Source organism: Sparus aurata, chromosome 13 (assembly GCF_900880675.1).
Source record: "Sparus aurata chromosome 13, fSpaAur1.1, whole genome shotgun sequence".
In the NCBI taxonomy this organism is placed as follows: domain Eukaryota; kingdom Metazoa; phylum Chordata; class Actinopteri; order Spariformes; family Sparidae; genus Sparus; species Sparus aurata.
Genome location: NC_044199.1, coordinates 3,843,758 through 3,866,071, shown reverse-complemented (window position 1 = coordinate 3,866,071; position 22,314 = coordinate 3,843,758). Strand labels below are relative to the sequence as shown.

The 22,314-nt window shown below is 41.2% G+C and overlaps 2 protein-coding genes across 4 annotated transcripts in view; one reads left to right on the top strand and one right to left on the bottom strand.

Moving 5' to 3' along the window:
• Positions 1-22,314, top strand: part of LOC115594007 (complement C1q-like protein 2) — a 113,563-nt gene that overhangs the window by 21,365 nt on the left and 69,884 nt on the right. The window lies entirely within an intron of this gene.
• On the bottom strand, positions 3,432-20,690 carry LOC115594010 (complement C1q-like protein 2). Of its 2 annotated transcripts, XM_030437770.1 has the most exons (5): positions 20,306-20,690; positions 19,847-19,930; positions 18,779-18,841; positions 12,486-12,614; positions 3,432-3,933 (listed from the first exon to the last, which is right to left on the bottom strand). In XM_030437770.1, exons 1-5 carry the CDS (start codon positions 20,553-20,555, stop codon positions 3,653-3,655), a joined length of 807 nt encoding a protein of 268 aa, XP_030293630.1. In that variant the 5' UTR covers positions 20,556-20,690; the 3' UTR covers positions 3,432-3,652. The 2 variants fall into 2 exon arrangements, 1 of the variants encoding a protein (XP_030293630.1); XR_003986399.1 differs by lacking the exons at positions 3,432-3,933; positions 18,779-18,841; positions 19,847-19,930; positions 20,306-20,690 and adding an exon at positions 14,596-14,644 and having other exon boundaries at positions 12,525-12,614.

Below are 22,314 nucleotides of genomic sequence, written 5' to 3'. Positions count from 1 at the left end.
TTGGCCTGAGGAAGAAGAAGTTCATCTTCTTTGTGAGGAGGGAGAAGAAGCAAATATTCAGTCAAACAGATAGGCTTTGTTCGTTAAGTTAATCTTGTCTTGTGGTTGAGAGGTACGGGGTCAGAGGATGGGGAAAGGAAGCAGAGCCTCGTGATGGAGACATAAGGGCTGGTGTTCCTACAATTTCAAACCAGGATCAGAAGCAACTGCAGGTGATGAAGAGCAAAGTGCTCATTCTCATTTGTAAGAGCCAGCATGTATCATGCATGAAGTGTAACAGCTGAACTCCATTGATCATTAATCAATGTTCTGTTATCATTTACTTGTCCAAACTGTAAATTAAACGCAGTTCAGATTCATATAGTCCAGTTGTTTGGAATAAGGCAGCAACCCTCCAGATAAATCCTGAGCTCCATCAGAGCTGTCTCAAAGTTTTATTTAAGAAGCTGAAAGTTTGATTCTGTTTCCTCTGGAGAGTTTCCTCTGTCCTGTCAAGTTTATAACTACAGTTTTTCCTTTTGCTGTTTAAATGTGTCATGACATTTGCGGCTATGAAGTTACTGTGTGCATGGAAACGTCTAAAATTACTTAAAGCAGCCTCTCTGATCATTAAAGCAAGGTGTACATGTGGTGCCAACCCACTTATGTAGGTTCATGTCAATATCTGAATGATGAACCTTTTAAAAAGCAGGAAAAATAGTGCACTACTGACTCAAAGACATGTTTTTCACTTTCTGCTGCCTGACCACACCTCATAGTACATTTGCTACTTGCACAATGTGTATGCTGGTTGTAAAAATGACAACTGCATCAGTCAGAGTCCAGTTTGTCCGGTTTGTGTCGGTGTTAGATCGGCCAAAAGTGTTTTTGTTCATGATAATTTTGACTCAACACTGTAAACACAAAAATGTAATTGGATCTATGGATCTTTTCCTGATAACTTAACATACTGTAAATATACAAGTTGTAAACACACTTAAAATTTGCAGATCTTATTTTCAGAACTTATAAATACAAGTTCTTCTGACTTTTTGACATGAAATGATAAATGATGAATATACTGCTCAGAGCTCAATCAGCCTATTAAAGAAACATGATTAGCATGTTAACGTACTTCCCAGCATGCATTGTTTACGAGTTCTCCTGAGATACTCTTTTGTTGGTTTGAAGAAAGCATATGTGATGACAACTTGCTGTGTGCCTTTAATAGGCAACATTTTGTGATGAATCATGGTTGTTTACTTGGACCGTAATGAAAAGATTGTTGTCCATGATGAAGGTTAGAACTGGATTCAGTACCTCGGCCCTCCTGTTGACCTGGACCTCAGTTCTTTAAGCTGATACAAATAAGTGGATTTCTCAGTGAAGGTCTCAGATGATTCGATGAAATCTCTGTGTTGGTAAGAAAACAAAAGTTGGGTCATAGAACATTTAAACTGTACTGTGTCAACACTGTGTTTATTAATACACACACATAGACAAACACTCACAGACACACACTGATCCTGATGCTGAGGCCTTCTAGTGTGACTGAGGGTTATCTGATTAAACTCAGTGAGTGAGTTCAACTTTTTCTTCACTCTGTCTCACTTGTATCTCATTATCTCTGATGTATTAGGCTTATAAATTAATATAGATACTGTCCTCTGTTTGAACATTGTGATTGTCTTTCACATCCCAATAATGATTTTGTTTTTGTCTCGTACATTATTTAAAGAGGCATTATGCAACCATTTTAGCAAAAATTACATTAATTATGCAGGCTGAGAGTCGTTCTGATGGTTCATTGACACTTTCTGGGTCGTTCGGTGGCTGCTACGACTCCCCCTAGCGCTTCTGGGCGGAGAAACGGAACATGCAACTTGCTGCCACCGGTCCGAGTTCAATCCGGATGTAAGTCGGCGGAAGTATCCCATCGCTGCTCGAAAATGGAGTCAGATTGTAGTTTCGAAGCTGCTTTACGGCAGACACACCCCCAAACATGGAACCGGGTAGATATAAACTGCCAGTTGCAAGGCAATTGTTGTATTCATCATGGATCAGTCGACTAAAAAGAGACCCAGGAAGCCACAGTCGGAGGAACAGAAGAAGAAGAAAATGGAGCTTGACAAAGAAAGACACCAGACATGAGTAAACATAGGACGAGCTTTTGAGGAATGGCGTCAAGTGAGAGACTTGGCCGTGTTGCTGTTGAAATTGTAAGCAGCCTACCCTTGGATGAACTTTGTCTTTGCAACGTGACTTGATAGTCTTTTGAACAATGTGTTTGCTTGACTGTTTCATTGTGAGCCCTGTATGTGTTTCGCTTGGTTTCTTGATGGCTAGCTCGCTAGTAAGCGGGTGTTTAGCGTAGCAGTCACTCGCTACCAAACACGTTTGTATGTGTTCTGAATCCAGGTTCTCGTTTGTGTATTTAGATATGTAGATCGGTCTTCGAATGTCGCATGATTTGTCGCCTGTATCATGCAATATGTCCCGCTGTTTAGCCGGCCGGCATCTTTGAAAACAGATGCACATGGTAATGTAGCAGCTGCTAGGTGGGCGGGGGAGGCTCGTCAACAAGTCTTTACGACAGTGTTAGTGAAACATCTGCGCTGAAGCTGTAGGGGGAGCCCTGTAGCGAAAAAACGTAGGCACAAATCTGGTGCATAGCTAGAAAACAGCGAAGGAATCTGGTTTGGAAACTGCTACTGCATAGTCTGACTTTAAAGCCCAGAGAAAGATAATATCTGTTCTCTGGAGCCCTCTGGTGGTTCCCTGAATACTTCAACTCAGTTTGGACGATACAAAGATCCTTCAGACTGCTGAACTGTGGTCAGGGGTCAAAGGTCAGGGGTCAGATATTCATACATTCAACTATGAGTGACTCAGGTTGCGAAGGTTTTGTTTATCGATTGCTTTTTATACTTTACTGTTAGTAGTTTGATTATGTTTTGTCTATTTTAGATACATTATTATTTAGAATTCTTGTATTTGTGGTTGTTTTGACATAAACTCTCATAAGTGTTGAACACATTGTGCACTTGCATCACTCAGTCACTAGAACTAACTTCCACTGTGTTTATTTTGATGCAGATCTTCAACCAAATACAGTATTTTCACAATGTATGTTGATATGTACCAACAGTTGATTGGAAGTGTTCAGGCCACACACCCTCTCAGGTCTGTTCAAACTCTTTGATGCAGTACAAATCTTTCACCACCAGAGGGCGGTATTACTCTGATATACAGAGAGAGTCAGCTGCAGTAAATCACACAGACTTTGTAGTAACTTCATGTTGTGTTGAAGTAAAAATGGAGGGTCATCTAATTTATTTTAATAAGGAGGCCTGAGATGTAAAAGGTAAGAATGAGACTCATGTAGTGAATCTATAAAACTCATCTCAGGCTTCACAGCCAACAGTCAATGATAACAAACAGAATCCAAACACTTGAATGCAACTTTGATTTATTTGAATGTTGTTTTCATGTGACGACACAAAAGTGAAGTCAGATTGAGAATCACATTATTTGATACATGCAGTGTATGTACAGAAAGTTGTCCTGGAGGCAGCAGTGCTGAGATATATCAGCATTTTATAAAGATTCACAGTTCAGCCAATAACAACAGGGTTTGTGACAAATCAGTCACACGGCAGCCTGAACAACATCCTCACAGTGTGAAGAGAAGGGAGCCACTGAAGGTGCTGTGGTTATTACTGTTGTCATAGATAGAAAGGCCTGATGGGAGAACCAGGTGAATTTCATCTCCTGCTTTCAGCTCCAACACCAGAGACTTAGTGAAATACTTTTGCAACATATTGTAATTATTGTCCCAATCACCCATAATCCTTTGGTTGTTCTTGTACACATGTACACCTGTACTACCAGCATTGTAACCAAACACAGTGAACTGGAGATTGTAGACACCTTTGACTGGTGCTGTGAAGAAACCTACAGAGTGAGAGCAGAAAATGAAAAACAGGAACAACTGATGTATGTAAAATGTCCACATGTGAGCTGCAGTATGTTACCTGTAGATGGATTGTAAGCATTGCCAATGTTGGTGAAGACCTTGCTGTATTTCAGTGTGATGTCTGTGTTGTATGGTCCAAGAGTTCCTGCATCAGTCAGAGCTGCGTAGAAGGCCACCTTTGGTTTCTCTGATGACACAGAAAAGTTTGTTATGTGTTTGGTGTGTGTGTGTGTGTGTGTGTGCACGCTTGTGTTAGTAGATAAAACCCTCACCTGCATTTTTTCTCTCCAGCTGGTCAATCCTGGACTTGCTGATGAGAAGTTCACTCTCACTGCTGCTCAGTCTGGTCTGCAGGTCTGGAGTTAATGTAATGACAGTGAATCACAGAACAGAGCAGACATCAAAATATCAAACTGTTAACATGCACAACACATTTACAGTAGAGACCCTCATCTTATCTTCAGAATGAATACTTAAAAATGTTCACACAGTCCACCACTTTGGATTGTCATGAATTCATGAACACACTACATGTTCTCCAAAGGATGGATCCCACTGTGACGCCCTGACGTCTCTTCTCGAGCCACCAGGAGGCTGTAATTTATGTTTTTTAGAAATTATCTCAGTAGTTTTTGTTTGTCTTTGTTACACACTCTCATGTTCCCATCAGGATGAACTGTAATCATCTGTTGATCTCTTAACTTTTCATCTAGTTCCATCATCAGGTCAAAATGTTGTCAAGTCAAAGAGAGTTTGGTTTGTGAAGAAATTCCTAAATATTCTCAACACATTTGAACAACTTGTTACTTTTTAAGCTGAAACTAAAATAATGTTCAAAGATGTGCATAGTACACTGTTAACACAGATTAAAATAATATCATAGACAATAACAAACCATGAAAGTTATAAAACCTTCATGTTTGTCAGTCACAGACCTGCATTCTCTTTTTCTAGGTCACTTGTTTTGCTCTCGGTTGCCGTCAGTCTAGTTCCCAAAGAAGTCAGTTCTGTGGCTTGGACTGAAAAACATGAGTTTGATGTGTTTTTGTGAATGGTTGAATACATTTCTAACAAAGCTTTAAATACACAAATACAAAACTTTGTTTTATCATTGATTAAATGTAGCATAATTATCTCATCCATACCACGTGGATTGTTGCAGCTTTAATCTGGAGCTCACAATAAATTCATCGTTTCACTTCATCACCTGCATTTTCTGTCTCCAGCTGGTCAATCCTGGACTCACTGCTGCTCAGTCTGGTCTGCAGGTCTGGAGTTAATGTAATGACAGTGAATCACAGAACACTTTTAGTGATGCTGATACTGATGAAGCAAACTGGTTCCAAGGAAGGAGGATTTTGTTCAGAGCACTGGGGTGTCATGTGTGACTGTGCGGCAATAAAAAACTGGTAACACGGCTCACAGGTCAGGTAGGAGGGATGAACAGAACTTTGAAGACCTGTGTGAGGTCTGGATCAGTCCTGGAAATGTTGCTGTTGTCAATCCTCACCTGCATTTTCTCTCTCCAGCTGGTCAATCCTGAACCTGCTGATGAGAAGTTCACTCTCACTGCTGCTCAGTCTGGTCTGCAGGTCTGGAGTTAATGTAATGACAGTGAATCACAGAACAGAGCAGACATCAAAATATAACTGCATGTACAGCAATCATGTAAAGTGACTTGACTCTCGTCTTTTCTGCTCACCTGATCATACAGAGTTTAAAATTACAGGTAGAAGCCATTATTCAAACAGTCTATAAAGTAATTAAAAATAACTCCACCTTTATCAGCTGCAACAGAAGAATGATATACATATTAATGCATCAACAATGATGATTGAATAGTATAATATATATTATATTGACATGTGACATTCTTCATAGTGAGTATTAAAATCATTGTATCATATCATGTTTGTCAGTCACAGACCTGCATTCTCTTTTTCTAGGTCACTTGTTTTGCTCTCAGTGGTCGTCAGTCAACATTTTAAAAAGCTTTTAAGATACAAAAAAAGTACAAACGTATCGCTGTTGTATTTGTCATTAAATTAAGTAGAATTATCCATATCATAAGGATGTTGAAAGGTTTTTCTTGAGCTCACAGTAAGTACATCAATACACTGACACACTTCAGTGGAACATGATCATCACTGAACAGGAAAAGTAATCAGTCTGTACCTGAATTCTCTCTCTGCAGCAGCTCCACGTGAACATTGAGCTCCACCACCATGTCTCTCAGTGCCCTCAGCTCCGTCCAGATGTCAGAGGTGGTTTGCCTTGCGATCTGCTGGGTCGATTCCTCAGCTGCATGTTTTGGATCTGTGTTCTGGTTGATCTCAGCCACCTCACCGAGGCCTCCAGCCTCCCCCTGAGCCCCTGATCCACACAGACCGAGCAGCAACAACAGCAAACCAACAACAACCCTCATCGTCTCCACAAAGGTACAGTGGTAAAGTGGGTCTGTCTTATATCGTCTCCAAACTTCAGCTGGCTGAACGAATGGGAAAAACAACAAGTGTTTCTTGTTTGACAGTTTGATTCAAGGCCTCAGATTATTCAATATGTTCTCTGTGCTGGTGAGAAAATACAAGCTGCTACAGGCTGGAGGAACACTTTAACTGTGACACCCTCTCATGTAGTCACAACTGTGTCAACATTGTGTTTATTAATACACACACATAGACAAACACTCACAGACACACACTGATCCTGATGCTGAGGCCTTCTAGTGTGACTGAGGGTTATCTGATTAAACTCAGTGAGTGAGTTCAACTTTTTCTTCACTCTGTCTCACTTGTATCTCATTATCTCTGATGTATTAGGCTCATAAATTAATATAGATACTGTCCTCTGTTTGAACATTGTGATTGTCTTTTACATCCCAATAATGATTTTGTTTTCGTTTCGTACATTATTTAAAGCCCAGAGAAAGTTAATATCTGTTCTCTGGAGCCCTCTGGTGGTTCCCTGAATACTTCAACTCAGTTTGGACGACACAAAGGTTGTGTCCAAATTCAGGGGCAGCATCCTTCAAGGACCCATCCTTCGCTGCCAGCAAAGGCAGGGTCCTTCAGAGAGACCTGCAGGCAGCATCAGCCTGTTGTGAAATTGGACGGTCTACCCTTCGCAGCATTTCCTGGTTGCGTCACCAGATGTTCCCGCCCCGCACCACACCTCACTAGTTCTGGTGAGGTAAGGTCAGCGAAAGTGACAAGAAGAGTAGTTTGAAAAGTTTGACTGTCAGATCTGTTCGAGCTTCAGGAATTCCTGACTTCCTTTTTAATCCTCCTGCTTGTGGAAGAAGAGTAGAAGCGGCTCTGGTTTATCTCCTGCTGAGAGGACCCTGGAGAGGTAAACCTGTTATTGAACCCACAGTAATGTTATCAATATTATCATTGTTAGCTAGCTAACAGTTTGGGCTCATTAACATACCGATACATTACGTTAATGCTGACATGTAAACTGCTGATCGCCACATACGGTTTTAATTTGGATTTTAGAGGCATTGTATTTAAAATGTTTGGTAGATAGTTTTGTTTGTTGTAATTTATTATTATTATTATTATTTTTATTATAATTAGAGTATGAAATTATAATTCTTGCCTCTTTCTTAAAACATTCTTAGTGACATGGCAGCCATAGATGGAGTCAGAACTGCAGACCCAGTTGATGGAGGATGTGGTGGACAGAGGAGACTGGACCCCCAAACACCCTGAGTACCGACCCAGATGATGTCACCATCCAGCCCAGCAGCACTGCAGGGACTCCTGCTCAGCCTGTTACTGTACATCATCTGTAACTGTTTTTATATTGTTTTTAATAATAATTGTTTTTATTAATAGTTAATAATAATCTGTAAATAGTTATTTATGCTGTAATTTTGTAAATATCCGTAAATGTTAAGACCTTAATAATGAAAGAAAACATTCAATCCCTTGTTGTCCCTGAAAAGTAGCACTTGATGCCGTTTGCTGTTATAAATTGTACTTAAGCTTTAAATACTGAATGGAATAGACAATGTGTAACAATAGAACAATATTTTATTTCATGAATTATATAAAATGAACAATTATGAACAAATAATTTAAAAACAACTCATACATTTAACTAAATAACAGAAATAATGTAAGGATTGTCCTCTGGAGCAGAGAAGAGCCTCTCCATCCTCTCTGCAGCCTCATGTCCTCCTTCATCCTCCCTCCTCTTCGAAGCAAGAGAAAAGGTAAACACAAGATCACATTAACACAGGGATGCAAAGCTAAAAGTGACATCAGGACTGACAAATCGGCTATTTAATATTTATTATCATATATTATATCAAATCAAATCAAATCAAATCAACTGTATTTATATAGCACCTTTCATACATGTAAAAATGCAACCCAAAGTGCTTTACATTAAAAGAATATAAAATAAAACAAACCCCCTTAACATCCCCACTCCGCGCACCCTCATTCATGTAACACGAACACACATACACACACATACACATGCACACACACTCCTGAGCATACTACACTGATACATACACCCCACCCCTCCACCCCCCGCAAGATACAATGGAATATGGCTGAGCACTGATAGATCAAGTGAGGAAACACCATCATATGGGAGCCATCCCCACCGAGAGCCGTCCAAACCCACGTCCACAGGGGACACCGGCAGAGACCGCTCCGGCCCAGACAGATAGGGGCCCATACCACGGCCATAAAGCTCTGGGGCAGGACTCCCCAACTGTTGGGGCCCAGACAACCCCCAGGACGGTACCCCCGTAGGCAGGCCAGACAGAGCTCCCGGTGTTGATGGCCCCCATGAGGAGAACACTGGAGCTGGAAACTAAGAAACAATAAATAAAATAAGTACTAAAAGAAATGAAAAACCTCCTAAGACAACATAAATTAATGTTAATATAAATTACTAAGAGCAAAATATAACTTTTAAGCACTAAACCCATAAAAGCAGCATGAAAAATAAATAAATAAATAAATAAATAAATAAATGAATGAATGAATGAATGAATAATAAAACCTTTAAGAGAAAATAAAAGGACAAAGGAAAAATGACAGGACAGTATAAATGAGTGGAACTAGATGAGTAAAAGAGGACTCAGTTAAAAGCTAAATTAAAAAGGTGAGTCTTCAGCCTGCGTTTAAAAGCATCAACAGACTCAGTGGCCCTGAGGCCCTCCGGCAGGCTGTTCCACAGGCGAGGGCCGTAATGATAAAATGAGGCTTCACCAAAGGTTTTGATTCTAACAGTGGGAACAGATAAAAGACCAGTACCGGAGGACCTCAGGGTCCTCGAGGGCCGATACGGTAAAAGCAGGTCAGACAGATAAGAAGGCCCAAGGCCGTTAAGACACTTAAAAACTAATAAAAGAACCTTAAAATCGATCCTGAAGCGCACAGGGAGCCAGTGCAGTGATTCCAAAACTGGTGTAATGTGAGTCCACTTTCTGGTCTTCGTCAGCACCCGAGCAGCTGAGTTCTGGAGCAGTTGCAGCTGTGAAATGCTCTTTTTTGGGAGGCCAGAGAGCAGGGCATTACAGTAATCTAACCGGCTAGAAATAAAAGCATGCATTAGCACCTCTGTGCTGGCCTGAGAGAGAAACGGGCGAACTATATTCTTTAGATGGTAAAAACCGATCTTTGTAGAATTTCTGATGTGTGGAATAAAATCAAGCTCAGAGTCGAAAAGAACGCCCAGGTTTTTTATGCACTGTGAGTGTTTAAAAGCATTTAGTTTTGGTAAAAGTTTCTCTCTCTTGCCTTCAGGACCAATAATTAAAACTTCTGTTTTGTCCTGGTTGAGCTGTAAGAAGTTCTCTGCCATCCATGACTGTATATCTAAAATACAGTTTAAAAGGGAATCAATAGGCCCCATGTCATCAGGAGACACAGCGATGTAAAGCTGTGTATCATCAGCGTAGCCGTGAAAATTGATGCCGTGCCTCCTGATGACGTCCCCAAGGGGAAGCATATATAAATTAAAAAGTATTGGACCTAAAATTGACCCTTGGGGCACCCCATACTTAAGTTCATGCGTTCCTGAGGAACATGTATCCATACTTACAAGAAAGTGACGATCTGTGAGGTAGGAATAAAACCAGTTAAGAACAGTACCAGAGAGGCCCACCAGGTGTCTGAGTCGATTTAACAAAATGTGGTGATCTACTGTATCAAAAGCTGCGCTTAGATCCAGTAGCACCAGGACTGACAGTTTCTGAGAGTCCATGTTACACCTGAGATCATTAACAATCTTCACAAGGGCTGTCTCGGTACTGTGGTTCATCCTGAAACCAGATTGACACTGTTCTAAAATACTGTTGCTGTTTAAAAAAACATTTAATTGGATATAAACCAGCTTTTCTAAAATTTTACTTAAAAAGGGTAAGTTGGATACAGGTCGGTAGTTGGCGAAAATATCAGGATCCAAATTGCTCTTTTTCAGAAGGGGCTTCACCACTGCTGTTTTAAAGGCAGTGGGGAAGACACCTGTCTGCAGGGAGCTGTTCACAAGATTTAAAAGTTCAAACTCAAAGAACGCATAAAATTGTTTTAAGAGTGATGTGGGAATTGGGTCTAAAAGGCAGGTTGTTGGGTTAACTCGGGAGAAAACTCTACCGAGTGTTTCTGCATCAGCCAGGGCAAAATGCTCCAGTGTCTCCTCAGATAAAAGCGATGGTTCAGGTCTGTTAAAAGCAACATTGTTTTTTTCTAAAAGAGTGGATCTAATGCCATCGATTCTACCTCTGAAGTGGTCTGCAAAGTCCTCACATAGATTGTTTGTTGGAACTATGGAGGACTTCTTAAAATCAGTATTAATTAAACGAGCGATTGTGGAGAAGAGGAATTTATGGTCGTTCTTTTTGTCTGAGATGAGTTGTGAGAAATGGGAAGTTCTTGCCTGTTTTACTGCTTTATTGTAGGTTTTGAGTTTGTCCCGGAATATGTCAAAATAAACTGTTAACTTTATGTGCCTCCATTTTCTCTCTGCACTCCTGCAATTTCTTTTCAGTTGTTTTATTTCAGTCCTTATCCAAGGTGGTGTAGGTTTGATTGATACCGTTTTTGTGGAAAGTGGAGCCACTGAATCTAGGGCTGACCTGATCTAGCCATACTCCCGTCCAGCCGGCGGAATGTTTCGCCCTGTGAACAAATGTTGTTCTGACTTCGGACAGTGATGAAGCTTCTCTGTTTGTTCCCTAAAACACGATGAAATATGAAACACAGAAAAGAGTTCTAATACAGCAAAATAATATGATCATAAAGATAATAATCATAAACATAGCTCTTTATTCCAACGTTTAACTAGACTTTACACGGATCACAGCCTGATATGAATCTGTTCATCTTGGTCCATTTATGTACATGAAGTAAAACGAGTCTATAACATCTCCACAGTCACAACACGATATAAGATATGAGTCAACCTCTGAACGTCTAATGGTTGAAAGTAAAAGGCATTAAGCTGAGCATTACCAACGTATTTTAACTGCTATTTTGAGGTTTTAAGGTCCCTTGAAGTTTAACATATCTGGCGTTTGACGCTCAAATGACTAAAAACTGAGTATAGACCCAATACTTACATTTAAATGCGAGATCTGCGCCACTTGAGGTCGCCATTATTTATTTATTTATTTCTTCTCTTTTGGCGCGCAATGAATCTTGGGCAAATTGTAGCTGCGAAGGATAGTAGCGGTGTGTCCTCCAGGAACAGGCAGAAGAAGGAGGCATTTGTGGGGAGCATTTGGAGCACACTTTGAATTTGGACAGGCTTCGCGCAGCTTAGTAACGTAATTGCACTTCAAATATGCACTCCGAAGGATGCTGCCCCTGCATTTGGACACAGCCAAAGATCCGTCAGACTGCTGAAGTGTGGTCAGGGGTCAGATATTCATACATTCAACTTTGACTGACTCAGATTTGATTATGTTTTTTCTATATTTCAGATCCATTTTTATTTTTACATTTAGCATTCACATATGAAAATGAAGGATCATCTACATCATTTTGAATAAAGAACGGCTGAAATGAGACTCATGTAGTGAATCAATGAAACCTCTCTCAGGCTTTACAGCCTACAGTCAGTGAGAACAGACAGAAACACTTGAATGCAACTTTGATTTATTTGAATGTTAACAAATCACTGACAGCAGCCTAAACAACATCCTCACAGTGTGAAGAGAAGGGAGCCACTGAAGGTGCTGTAATTATTACTGTCATCATAGATAGACCAGCCTGATGGGAGAACCAGGTGAATTTCATCTCCTGCTGTCAGCTCCAACACCAGAGACTTAGTGAAATACTCAGGAATTACATTATTGTTCCTCGCCCAATTATACATAATCCTTTGGTTGTTCTTGAACACTTGTACACCTATAGTACCAGCATGGTAACCCATCACAGTTAACTGGAGATTGTAGACACCTTTGACTGGTGCTGTGAAGAAACCTACAGAGTGAGAGCAGAAAATGAAAAACAGGAACAACTGATGTATGTAAAATGTCCACATGTGAGCTGCAGTATGTTACCTGTAGGTGGATTGTAAGCATTGCCAATGTTGGTGAAGACCTTGCTGTATTTCAGTGTGATGTCTGTGTTGTATGGTCCAAGAGTTTCTGCATCAGTCAAAGCTGTGTAGAAGGCCACCTTTGGTTTCTCTGATGACACAAAAACAACATCTGTAAATAAGTAATGTGTGTGTGTGTGTGTGTGTGTGTGTGTATGGGGGGGGGGGGGGGGGGGGAGGGGGGGGGGGGGGGGCTCTCAATGAGAGCTTGGGTGAACCACCCAGCCTGGAAGACGTGCAGGATGCTATTAGGAAGATGAAGAACAACAAGGCTGCCGGTCCGTACGGCATTCCAGCAGAAGTCCTAAAGGAAGGTGACCCTGAACTCCTTAAACACATCCAACCCTGCTTTACAAAATATGGGAACAAGAGAAAATCCCTGCACAACTAAAGGATGCCCTGGTTGTCTCCATCTTTAAGAAAGGAGACAAGGCAGACTGCGGGAACTACCGTGGCATTTCTCTCCTGTCCACCACAGGGAAAGCTCCGGCTCGGGTTTTGGCCAACAGACTCACCCCTCTGTCAGAAAGCATCCTTCCAGAGCCTCAGAGTGGTTTTTGCCCAAACAGAGGCACTACAGATATGATATTCATTGCTCGCCAACTTCAAGAAAAATGCAGAGAACAAAATCTACCACTATACATGGCCTTCATAGACCTCAGCAAAGCCTTTGACTCAGTGAACTGTCAGGCCCTCTGGCTGGTTCTGACAAAGACTGGCTGCCCAGAAAAATACTTACGGGTACTGAGACTGCTGCATGACAACATGTCAGCTACAGTCCTCAGTGGCAGTGGGGATGAAACAGAACCCTTCAGGCTTGACACAGGAGTCAAACAAGGATGTGTCATTGCTCCATCACTGTTCTCCATCTTCATTGCTGCTATCCTCCATCTCACAGGTAAACATCTGCCCCAGGGAGTCAAGATTATGAGCAGAACAGACAGGCAACTCTTTAACATCAATCGATTCAGGGCAAAAGGTCGAACCACTACCATATCCATCATGGAGCTGCAGTATGTGGACGACAACGCCCTCGTAGCCCTCTCACAAGGGGACCTACAGTGCATTTTGGTTGCCTTCACAAAAGCATACAAACAGCTTGGTCTAGCCATCAACATAAAAAAGACTCAAATCCTCTATCAGTCACCACCAAACAGTACTCCTGTCCCACCCCCAAACATCTCAATTGACAACATCAAATTAGAAAATGTGGATCACTTCCAATATCTGGGCAGCCTCCTATCATCAAAAGCCAACATTGACGATGAAATACACCACCACCTCAGCTGTGCCAGTGGGGCTTTTTCAAGGTTAAGGAAATAGGATTTTCGAGAACCGCGACCTTCTGGCAAAGACCAAAATCCTGGTCTACAAAGCCATAATGCTACCCACTCTACTGTATGGATCACAGGCCTGGACCACATACAGTAGGCACTTAAAGGCGCTAGAGGCACATTGCCAGAGATGCCACTGGAAAATCCTCAGGATCAGCTGGGAGGATAGGCACACCAACACCAGCGTCCTGGAGAAGGCTGGCATCCCCACCATCACTGCTACTATCGCTCAACACCAGCTCAGATGGACCGGTCACGTTGTCTGTATGCCTGACTTTCGCCTTCCAAGACAAGTCCTCTACTCCCAGCTTGCTGAAGGAAAACGTGACCCAGGAGGCCAAAAGAAGAGGTATAAGGTCAACATCAAAACAAACATCAAAAACGTTCCACATAGACCTTAAGACATGGGAGGACATGACAAAAATAGGGTGACATGGAGAAACCTTGTCCATGAGGGTGCTGCACTATATAATGAAGATTTCCACCACGCTGTAGAACACAAACGCAGACTCAAAAAGGAGAGAGCATCCACCAAACAGGCCCAGCCCAAACCCACCACCACTTTCACCTGCCCACACTGCACAAGAATAATCGGGTCCAGGATCGCTCTCTATGCTCATCTGGAGACCCAGAAGGACCAAGAAGGAGGACAGTCATACTCGACAACGAGTGACCGCCGATGATGATGATGGTGTGTGTGTGTGCGTGCGTGTGTGGATGAGCAGAAACAACCCTCACCTGCATTTTCTCTCTCCAGCTGGTCAATCCTGGACTTGCTGATGAGAAGTTCACTCTCACTGCTGCTCAGTCTGGTCTGCAGGTCTGGAGTTAATGTAATTACAGTGAATCACAGAACAGAGCAGACATCAAAATATCAAACTGTTAACATGCACAACACATTATTTACAGTATCTTGACCCATATCTTCTATGTACGTCTGAACCAGTGCTAAAACTATTGTTTCGTTCATGATCAGAACATATACTGACAATATACGTAATTTTCCATGCTGTCCAAAACAACAAATGTGACTGTTACAGAAATGATTCACAAAAAACATTTCTCATCCAAAGGTGTTAAGGTGTTCTTTAGGCAACATAAACTGTTCTTGATTTGAGGTGAAGGTTGTCAGTGTGATACCTGCATTCTCTTTTTCCAGGTCCCTTGTTTTGCTCTCGGAGGACGTCAGTCTGCTTTCCAAAGATAACAGTTCTGTGGCTTGGACTGAAAAACAGAATAAGTTAGATTTTTGTTTGTGAATGCATAAATTCATTAATTACTAACAATACAAAAGCGAACATCAATGAGCTCTGTTATATTTTTAATTCAGTGACACTTTCATTCATGTTGACTTTTGAAGCTTTATTGTTGGAGCTCACAATACGTTTTTAGTACACTGACACACTTCAGTGGAACATGATCATCACTGAACAGGAAAAGTAATCAGTCTGTACCTGAATTCTCTCTCTGCAGCAGCTCCATGTGAACATTGAGCTCCACCACCATGTCTCTCAGTGCCCTCAGCTCCGTCCAGATGTCACAGGTGGTTTGCTTTGTGGTCTGCTCGGTCGATTCCTCAGCTGCATGTTTTGGATCTGTGTTCTGGTTGATCTCAGCCACCTCACCGAGGCCTCCAGCCTCCCCCTGAGCCCCTGATCCACACAGACTGAGCAGCAACAACAGCAAACCAACAACAACCCTCATCGTCTCCACAAAGGTACAGTGGTAGAGTGGGTCTGTCTTATATCGTCTCCAAACTTCAGCTGGCTGGATTAATGGGAAAAACAACAACAGTCCTATTCAAACAATCGATGGCACAACGTCTAAAGTCCATGGCACAAGTGTTTTTAGGGTGTGCAGATAATTACAGTATGGGTACAGAATGCTGATAAAGTCAACAATCCAATAAATAATTGTTGTTTAACTGCACATGTTGTAGGCTGTTTCGTAGCCTCACCGCAGGCTGCTCTACATGTTGGGTCAAATGTTTGTCAGAATTTCAAACCAGAATCAGAAGCAACTGCAGGTGATGAAGAGCAAAGTGTTCATTCTCATTGTAAGAGCCAGCATGCATCATGCATGAAGTGCAACAGCTGAACTCCATTGATCATTTATCAATGTTCTGTTTTCATCTACTTTTCCGAACTGTAAATTAAACACAGTTCAGATTCATATAGTCCAGTTGTTTGGAATAAGGCAGCAACCCTCCAGATAAATCCTGAGCTCCATCAGAGCTGTCTCAAAGTTTTATTTAAGAAGCTAAAATTTTGATTCTGTTTCCTCTGGAGAGTTTCCTCTGTCCTGTCAAGTTTATAACCACAGTTTTTCCTTTTGCTCTTTATGTGCCATGATATTTTCTGCTGTGAAGTTACTGCGTGCATGGAAACGTCTAAAATAATGGAAAGCAGCCTCTCTGATAATTAAAGCAGGGTGTACATATGTTGCCAACCTGCCTATCTAGGTTCATGTTAATAATTGAATGATGCACCTTTTAAAAAGCAGGAAAAATACTGCGCCATTGACTTATAGACATGTTTTTCACTGTCTGCTGCCTGACCACACCTCATACTACATTTGCTACTTGCACAATGTGGACGCTGGTTGTAAAAATGACAACTGCATCAGTCAGAGTCCACTTTGTCCAGTTTGTGCTGGTGTTAGATCGGCCAAAAGTGTTTTTGTTCATGACAATTTTGACTCAACACTGTAAACACAAAAATGTGATTGGATCTATGGATCTTTTCCTCATAACTTAACATAATGTTGATATACAAGTTGTAAACACAAAGTTCTTATTTTCAGAACCTATAAATAAAAGTTCATCTGACTTCAAGTCTTTTTGACTGAAAATGATGAATATACTGCTCAGAGCTCAATCAGCCTATTAAAGAAACATGATTAGCATGTTATCATACTTCCCAGCATGCATTGTTTATGAGTTCGCCTGAGCCTTTCTTTTCATGGTTTGAAGAAAGCATATGTGATGACAACTTGCTGTGTGCCTGTAATAGGTGACATTTTGTGATGAATCATGGTTGTTTACTTGGACTGTAATGAAAAGATTGTTGTCCATGATGAAGGTTAGAACTGGATTCAGTACCTCGGCCCTCCTGTTGACCTGGACCTCAGTTTTTTAAGCTGATACAAATAAGTGGATTTCTCAGTGAAGGTCTCAGATGATTCGATGAAATCTCTGTGCTGGTGAGAAAACTAAAATTGGGTCATAGAACATTTAAACTGTACTGTGTCAACACTGTGTTTATTAATACACACACATAGACAAACACTCACAGACACACACTGATCCTGATGCTGAGGCCTTCTAGTGTGACTGAGGGTTATCTGATTAAACTCAGTGAGTGAGTTCAACTTTTTCTTCACTCTGTCTCACTTGTATCTCATTATCTCTGATGTATCAGGCTTATACATTAATATAGATACTGTCCTCTGTTTGAACATTGTGATTGTCTTTCACATCCCAATAATGATTTTGTTTTTGTCTCATACATTATTTAAAGACCAGATAAAGTTATTATCTGTTCTCTGGAGCCCTCTGGTGGTTCCCTGAATACTTCAACTCAGTTTGGATGATACAAAGATCCTTCAGACTGCTGAACTTTGGTTGTATTTGTGGTTATTTTGAAAAAATAGTGTGTTGAACACATTGTGCACTTGCATCACTCAGTCACTAGAACTAACTTCCACTGTGTTTATTTTGATGCAGATCTTCAAACAAATACAGTATTTTCACAATGTATGTTGATATGTACCAACAGTTGATTGGAAGTGTTCAGGCCACACACCCTCTCAGGTCTGTTCAAACTCTTTGATGCAGTACAAATCTTTCACCACCAGAGGGCGGTATTACTCTGATATACAGAGAGAGTCAGCTGCAGTAAATCCCACAGACTTTGTAGTAACTTCATGTTGTGTTGAAGTAAAAATGGAGGCTCATCTAATTTATTTTTAATAAGGAGGCCTGAGATGTAAAAGGTCAGAATGAGACTCATGTAGTGAATCTATAAAACTCATCTCAGGCTTCACAGCCAACAGTCAATGATAACAAACAGAATCCAAACACTTGAATGCAACTTTGATTTATTTGAATGTTGTTTTCACGTGACGACACAAAAGTGAAGTCAGATTGAGAATCACGTTATTTGATACATGCAGTGAATGTACAGAAAGTTGTCCTGCAGGAAGCAGTGCTGAGATATATCAGCATTTTATAAAGATTCACAGTTCAGCCAATAACAACAGGGTTTGTGACAAATCAGTCACACAGCAGCCTGAACAACATCCTCACAGTGTGAAGAGAAGGGAGCCACTGAAGGTGCTCTGGTTATTACTGCTGTCATAGATAGACCAGCCTGATGGGAGAACCAGGTGAATTGTATCTCCTGCTTTCAGCTCCAGCACCAGAGACTTAGTGAAATACTTATGAACCGTATTGTTGTTATTGTCCCAATTAGCCATAATCCTCTGGTCGTTCTTGTACACATATACAGCTATTTTACCAGCATGGTAACCAAACACAGTGAACTGGAGATTGTAGACACCTTTGACTGGTGCTGTGAAGAAACCTACAGAGTGAGAGCAGAAAATGAAAAACAGGAACAACTGATGTATGTAAAATGTCCACATGTGAGCTGCAGTATGTTACCTGTAGATGGATTGTAAGCATTGCCAATGTTGGTGAAGACCTTGCTGTATTTCAGTGTGATGTCTGTGTTGTATGGTCCAAGAGTTCCTGCATCAGTCAGAGCTGTGTAGAAGGCCACCTTTGGTTTCTCTGATGACACAAAGAAGAACATTTCATGTGATAATTCAACTCAATCAGACCAAGTAGACTGTGTGTGTGTGTGTGTGTGTGTGTGTGTGTGTGTGTGTGTGTGTGTGTGTGAGTAGATTCAACCCTCACCTGCATTTTCTCTCTCCAGCTGGTCAATCCTGGACTCACTGCTGCTCAGTCTGGTCTGCAGGTCTGGAGTTAATGTAATGACAGTGAATCACAGAACAGACCAACACATTCTTTACAGTAACTTTAGCTCTCATCACTTCTGTTGAACCAGCGCTCACAGAGATGTGAAAAACTATTGTGAATGTCCATCACAAGTTTAAATCATAATGTGACTCTTACTGTCCAGACAAGTGCAGACAAGTGTGCCACATTGGTATATTTATTTGCCTTTCTTACTCTACAGATGAACGTGTCTCTGAACATGAAAGGGAAAGCATGGGGGAGGAGGGGACAGGAACCAGTAAAGATCCAGTTACAGGTGCACTATTGGATCATGTTGTGGGGCTGTGAAGTAAAGTACGAGTGTTGAGGGTCAATTAGGTGTCATGTGAATATTACATTAATTCAACGATGAATTATTTTTTTCTCTCCACAGAGAGATTTAGAGGAAAACACTGGAAAATGAGTGCCAAAGTTTTAAATATGCACCCGACACGTTGAAGTGTCCTGATTGTAGTTTCCATCCTCCATATAAATTGTAATCGGTCAGATCATCTCTTGATGTTTCCATCATCAGGTCGACACTTTGCCTAATGAGTAATTAACTAAATACTTTCAATATGTTTTTAGCTTTTTTATTAAAGAGACTAGAAGTAAAATTGCATTCAGTGAGACACATGTAATTCTTAACAAAGTTTGCAATAATATCACAGACAATAACAAACCATGAAAGTTATAAAACCTTCATGTTTGTCAGTCGCAGACCTGCATTCTCTTTTTCTAGGTCACTTGTTTTGCTCTCGGTTGTCGTCAGTCTAGTTCCCAAAGATGTCAGTTCTGTGGCTTGGACTGAAAAACATGAGTTTGATGTGTTTTTGTGAATGGTTGAATATATTCCTCACAAGTTTAAAATACACAAGCTATGTTTTATCATTGATTAAATGACACGTAATTATCTCATCCACACCACCTGGATTGTTACAGCTTTACTCTGGAGCTCAGAATAAATTAATTGTTTCACTTCATCACCTGCATTTTCTTTCTCCAGCTGGTCAATCCTGGACTTGCTGATGAGAAGTTCACTCTCACTGCTGCTCAGTCTGGTCTGCAGGTCTGGAGTTAATGTAATGACAGTGAATCACAGAACAGACCAACACATTGTTTACAGTAACTTTTACTCTCCTGCCTTCCGTTGAACCAGTGCTCACAAAGATGTGCAAAACTATTGTAAATGTCCATCAAAAGGTTAAATCATGATGTGACTAAAAGAGACTGAAACTAAAATTGCTTTCAATGAAACACATGTAATTCTTAACAAAGTCTGCAATGATATCATAGACAATTTTGTTTCAAATGATAAAATGAATTCATGAATTTATTTATTTTCTGTGAAGTTTTATTGTGGAGCTTTAAATCATTACATCAGTGCACTGACACACTTCAGTGGAACATGATCATCACTGAACAGGAAAAGTAATCAGTCTGTACCTGAATTCTCTCTCTGCAGCAGCTCCACGTGAACATTGAGCTCCACCACCATGTCTCTCAGTGCCCTCAGCTCCGTCCAGATGTCAGGGTAGATATGCTTTGTGGTCTGCTTGGACAATTTCTCAGCTGCATCTTTTGGATCTGTGTTATTGTTGATCTCAGCCACCTCACCGAGGCCTCCAGCCTCCCCCTGAGCCCCTGATCCACACAGACCGAGCAGCAACAACAGCAAACCAACAACAACCCTCATCGTCTCCACAAAGGTACAGTGGTAGAGTGGGTCTGTCTTATATCGTCTCCAAACTTCAGCTGGTTGAACGAATGGGAAAAACAACAACGGTCCTATTTAAACAATCGATGGCACAACGTCTGCAGTCCATGGCACGAGTGTTTTTAGGGCGTGTAGCTAATTACAGTATGCATACAGGATGCTGATCACACCAACTATCCAATAAACAATTATTGTTTTACTGCACATGTTGTAGGCTGTTTCATAGCCTCACTGCAGGCTGCTCTACATGTTGAGTTAAATGTTTGTCAGAATTTCCAAACAGGATCAGAAGCAACTGCCCATGATGAAGAGCAAAGTGTTCATTCTCATTGTAAGAGCCAGCATGTATCATGCATGAGGTGTAACAGCTTAACTCCATTGATCATTAATCAATGTTCTGTTTTCATCTACTTGTCCAAACTGTAAATAAACACAGTTCACATTCATATAGTCCAGTTGTTTGGAATAAGGCAGCAACCCTCCAGATAAATCCTGAGCTCCATCAGAGCTGTCTCAAAGTTTTATTTAAGGAGTTGAAAGTTTGATTCTGTTTCCTCTGGAGAGTTTCCTCTGTCCTGTCACGTTTATAACTACAGTTTTTCCTTTTGGTTTTTAAATGTGCCATGACATTTGCTGCTGTGATATTACTGCGTGCATGGAAAATTAAAGCAGGGTGTACATGTGTTGCCAACCCTGCGCCATTCAATATTCAAGATTCAAGATGTTTTATTGTCATATACACATAGTTTACACCAGGCGATGAAATTGAAAATTTGCGAGTTTCCCGACATACAAAATATAAAACACAAAAATATAAAACATACTTAAAAGAAAATATATAAATGACAAGCATGTTAGCGTGTGCAAAGTTCACATGCAGCAGAAGGCACGGATATTGAAGATATGTACATAGTGCAAATATAGTTCACAGTATTGAATGTAGTCCAAATGTGGTTTCCAGTGCTGAATGGTTGTGTATACAGAGTTGTCATAAGACAGAGCCATTTAACAGCCTGATGGCCTGTGGATCAAAACTTTTTAAGTCTGGTTGTTCTGGCTTTCACACTCCTGTAGCATCTGCCAGATGGTAGCAGTGTAAACAGTCTGTGCTGCGGGTGTGTAATGTCCTTGGTGATGTTGTGTGCTTTCCTTGTGACCCGGGTGTTGTAAATGTCCTGAAGTGATGGGAAGGCTGCTCCACAGATGTGTTGTACAGTTTTAATTACACGTTGGAGAGCCTTCCTTTCCTGTAATGTGCAGTTTCCAAACCACACTATGATGGAGTTGGTCAGGATGCTCTCAACTGTACATCTGTAGAAGTTGCTGAGGAGTTTGGTGGACAGTCCAAATTGCCTCAGCTTTCTTAAGAAGTACAGCCGCTGCTGAGACTTCCTGGCAATGTGATGGGTGTTGTGAGACCAGGAGAGGTCCTCACTGATGTGGGTGCTGAGGAATTTAAAAGTTTTCACCCTCTCTACCTGTGTCTCACCGATGTGAAGTGGGCTGTGCGGGTCTCTCCTCCTCATCGGGTTGATAATCATCTCCTTAGTCTTCTCTGCATTTAAGGAGAGATTATTTGTGCTGCACCAGGACACCAGCTGAGCCACCGCCTCTTTATAGTCTGTCTCTGCCCAACTAGCAGTGATCAGTCCGATGACTGTTGTGTTGTCTGCAAACTTGATGATGGTGGTGTTGCGCTGGGTGGGGGCACAGCCATAGGTGAAGAGGGTGTACAGAA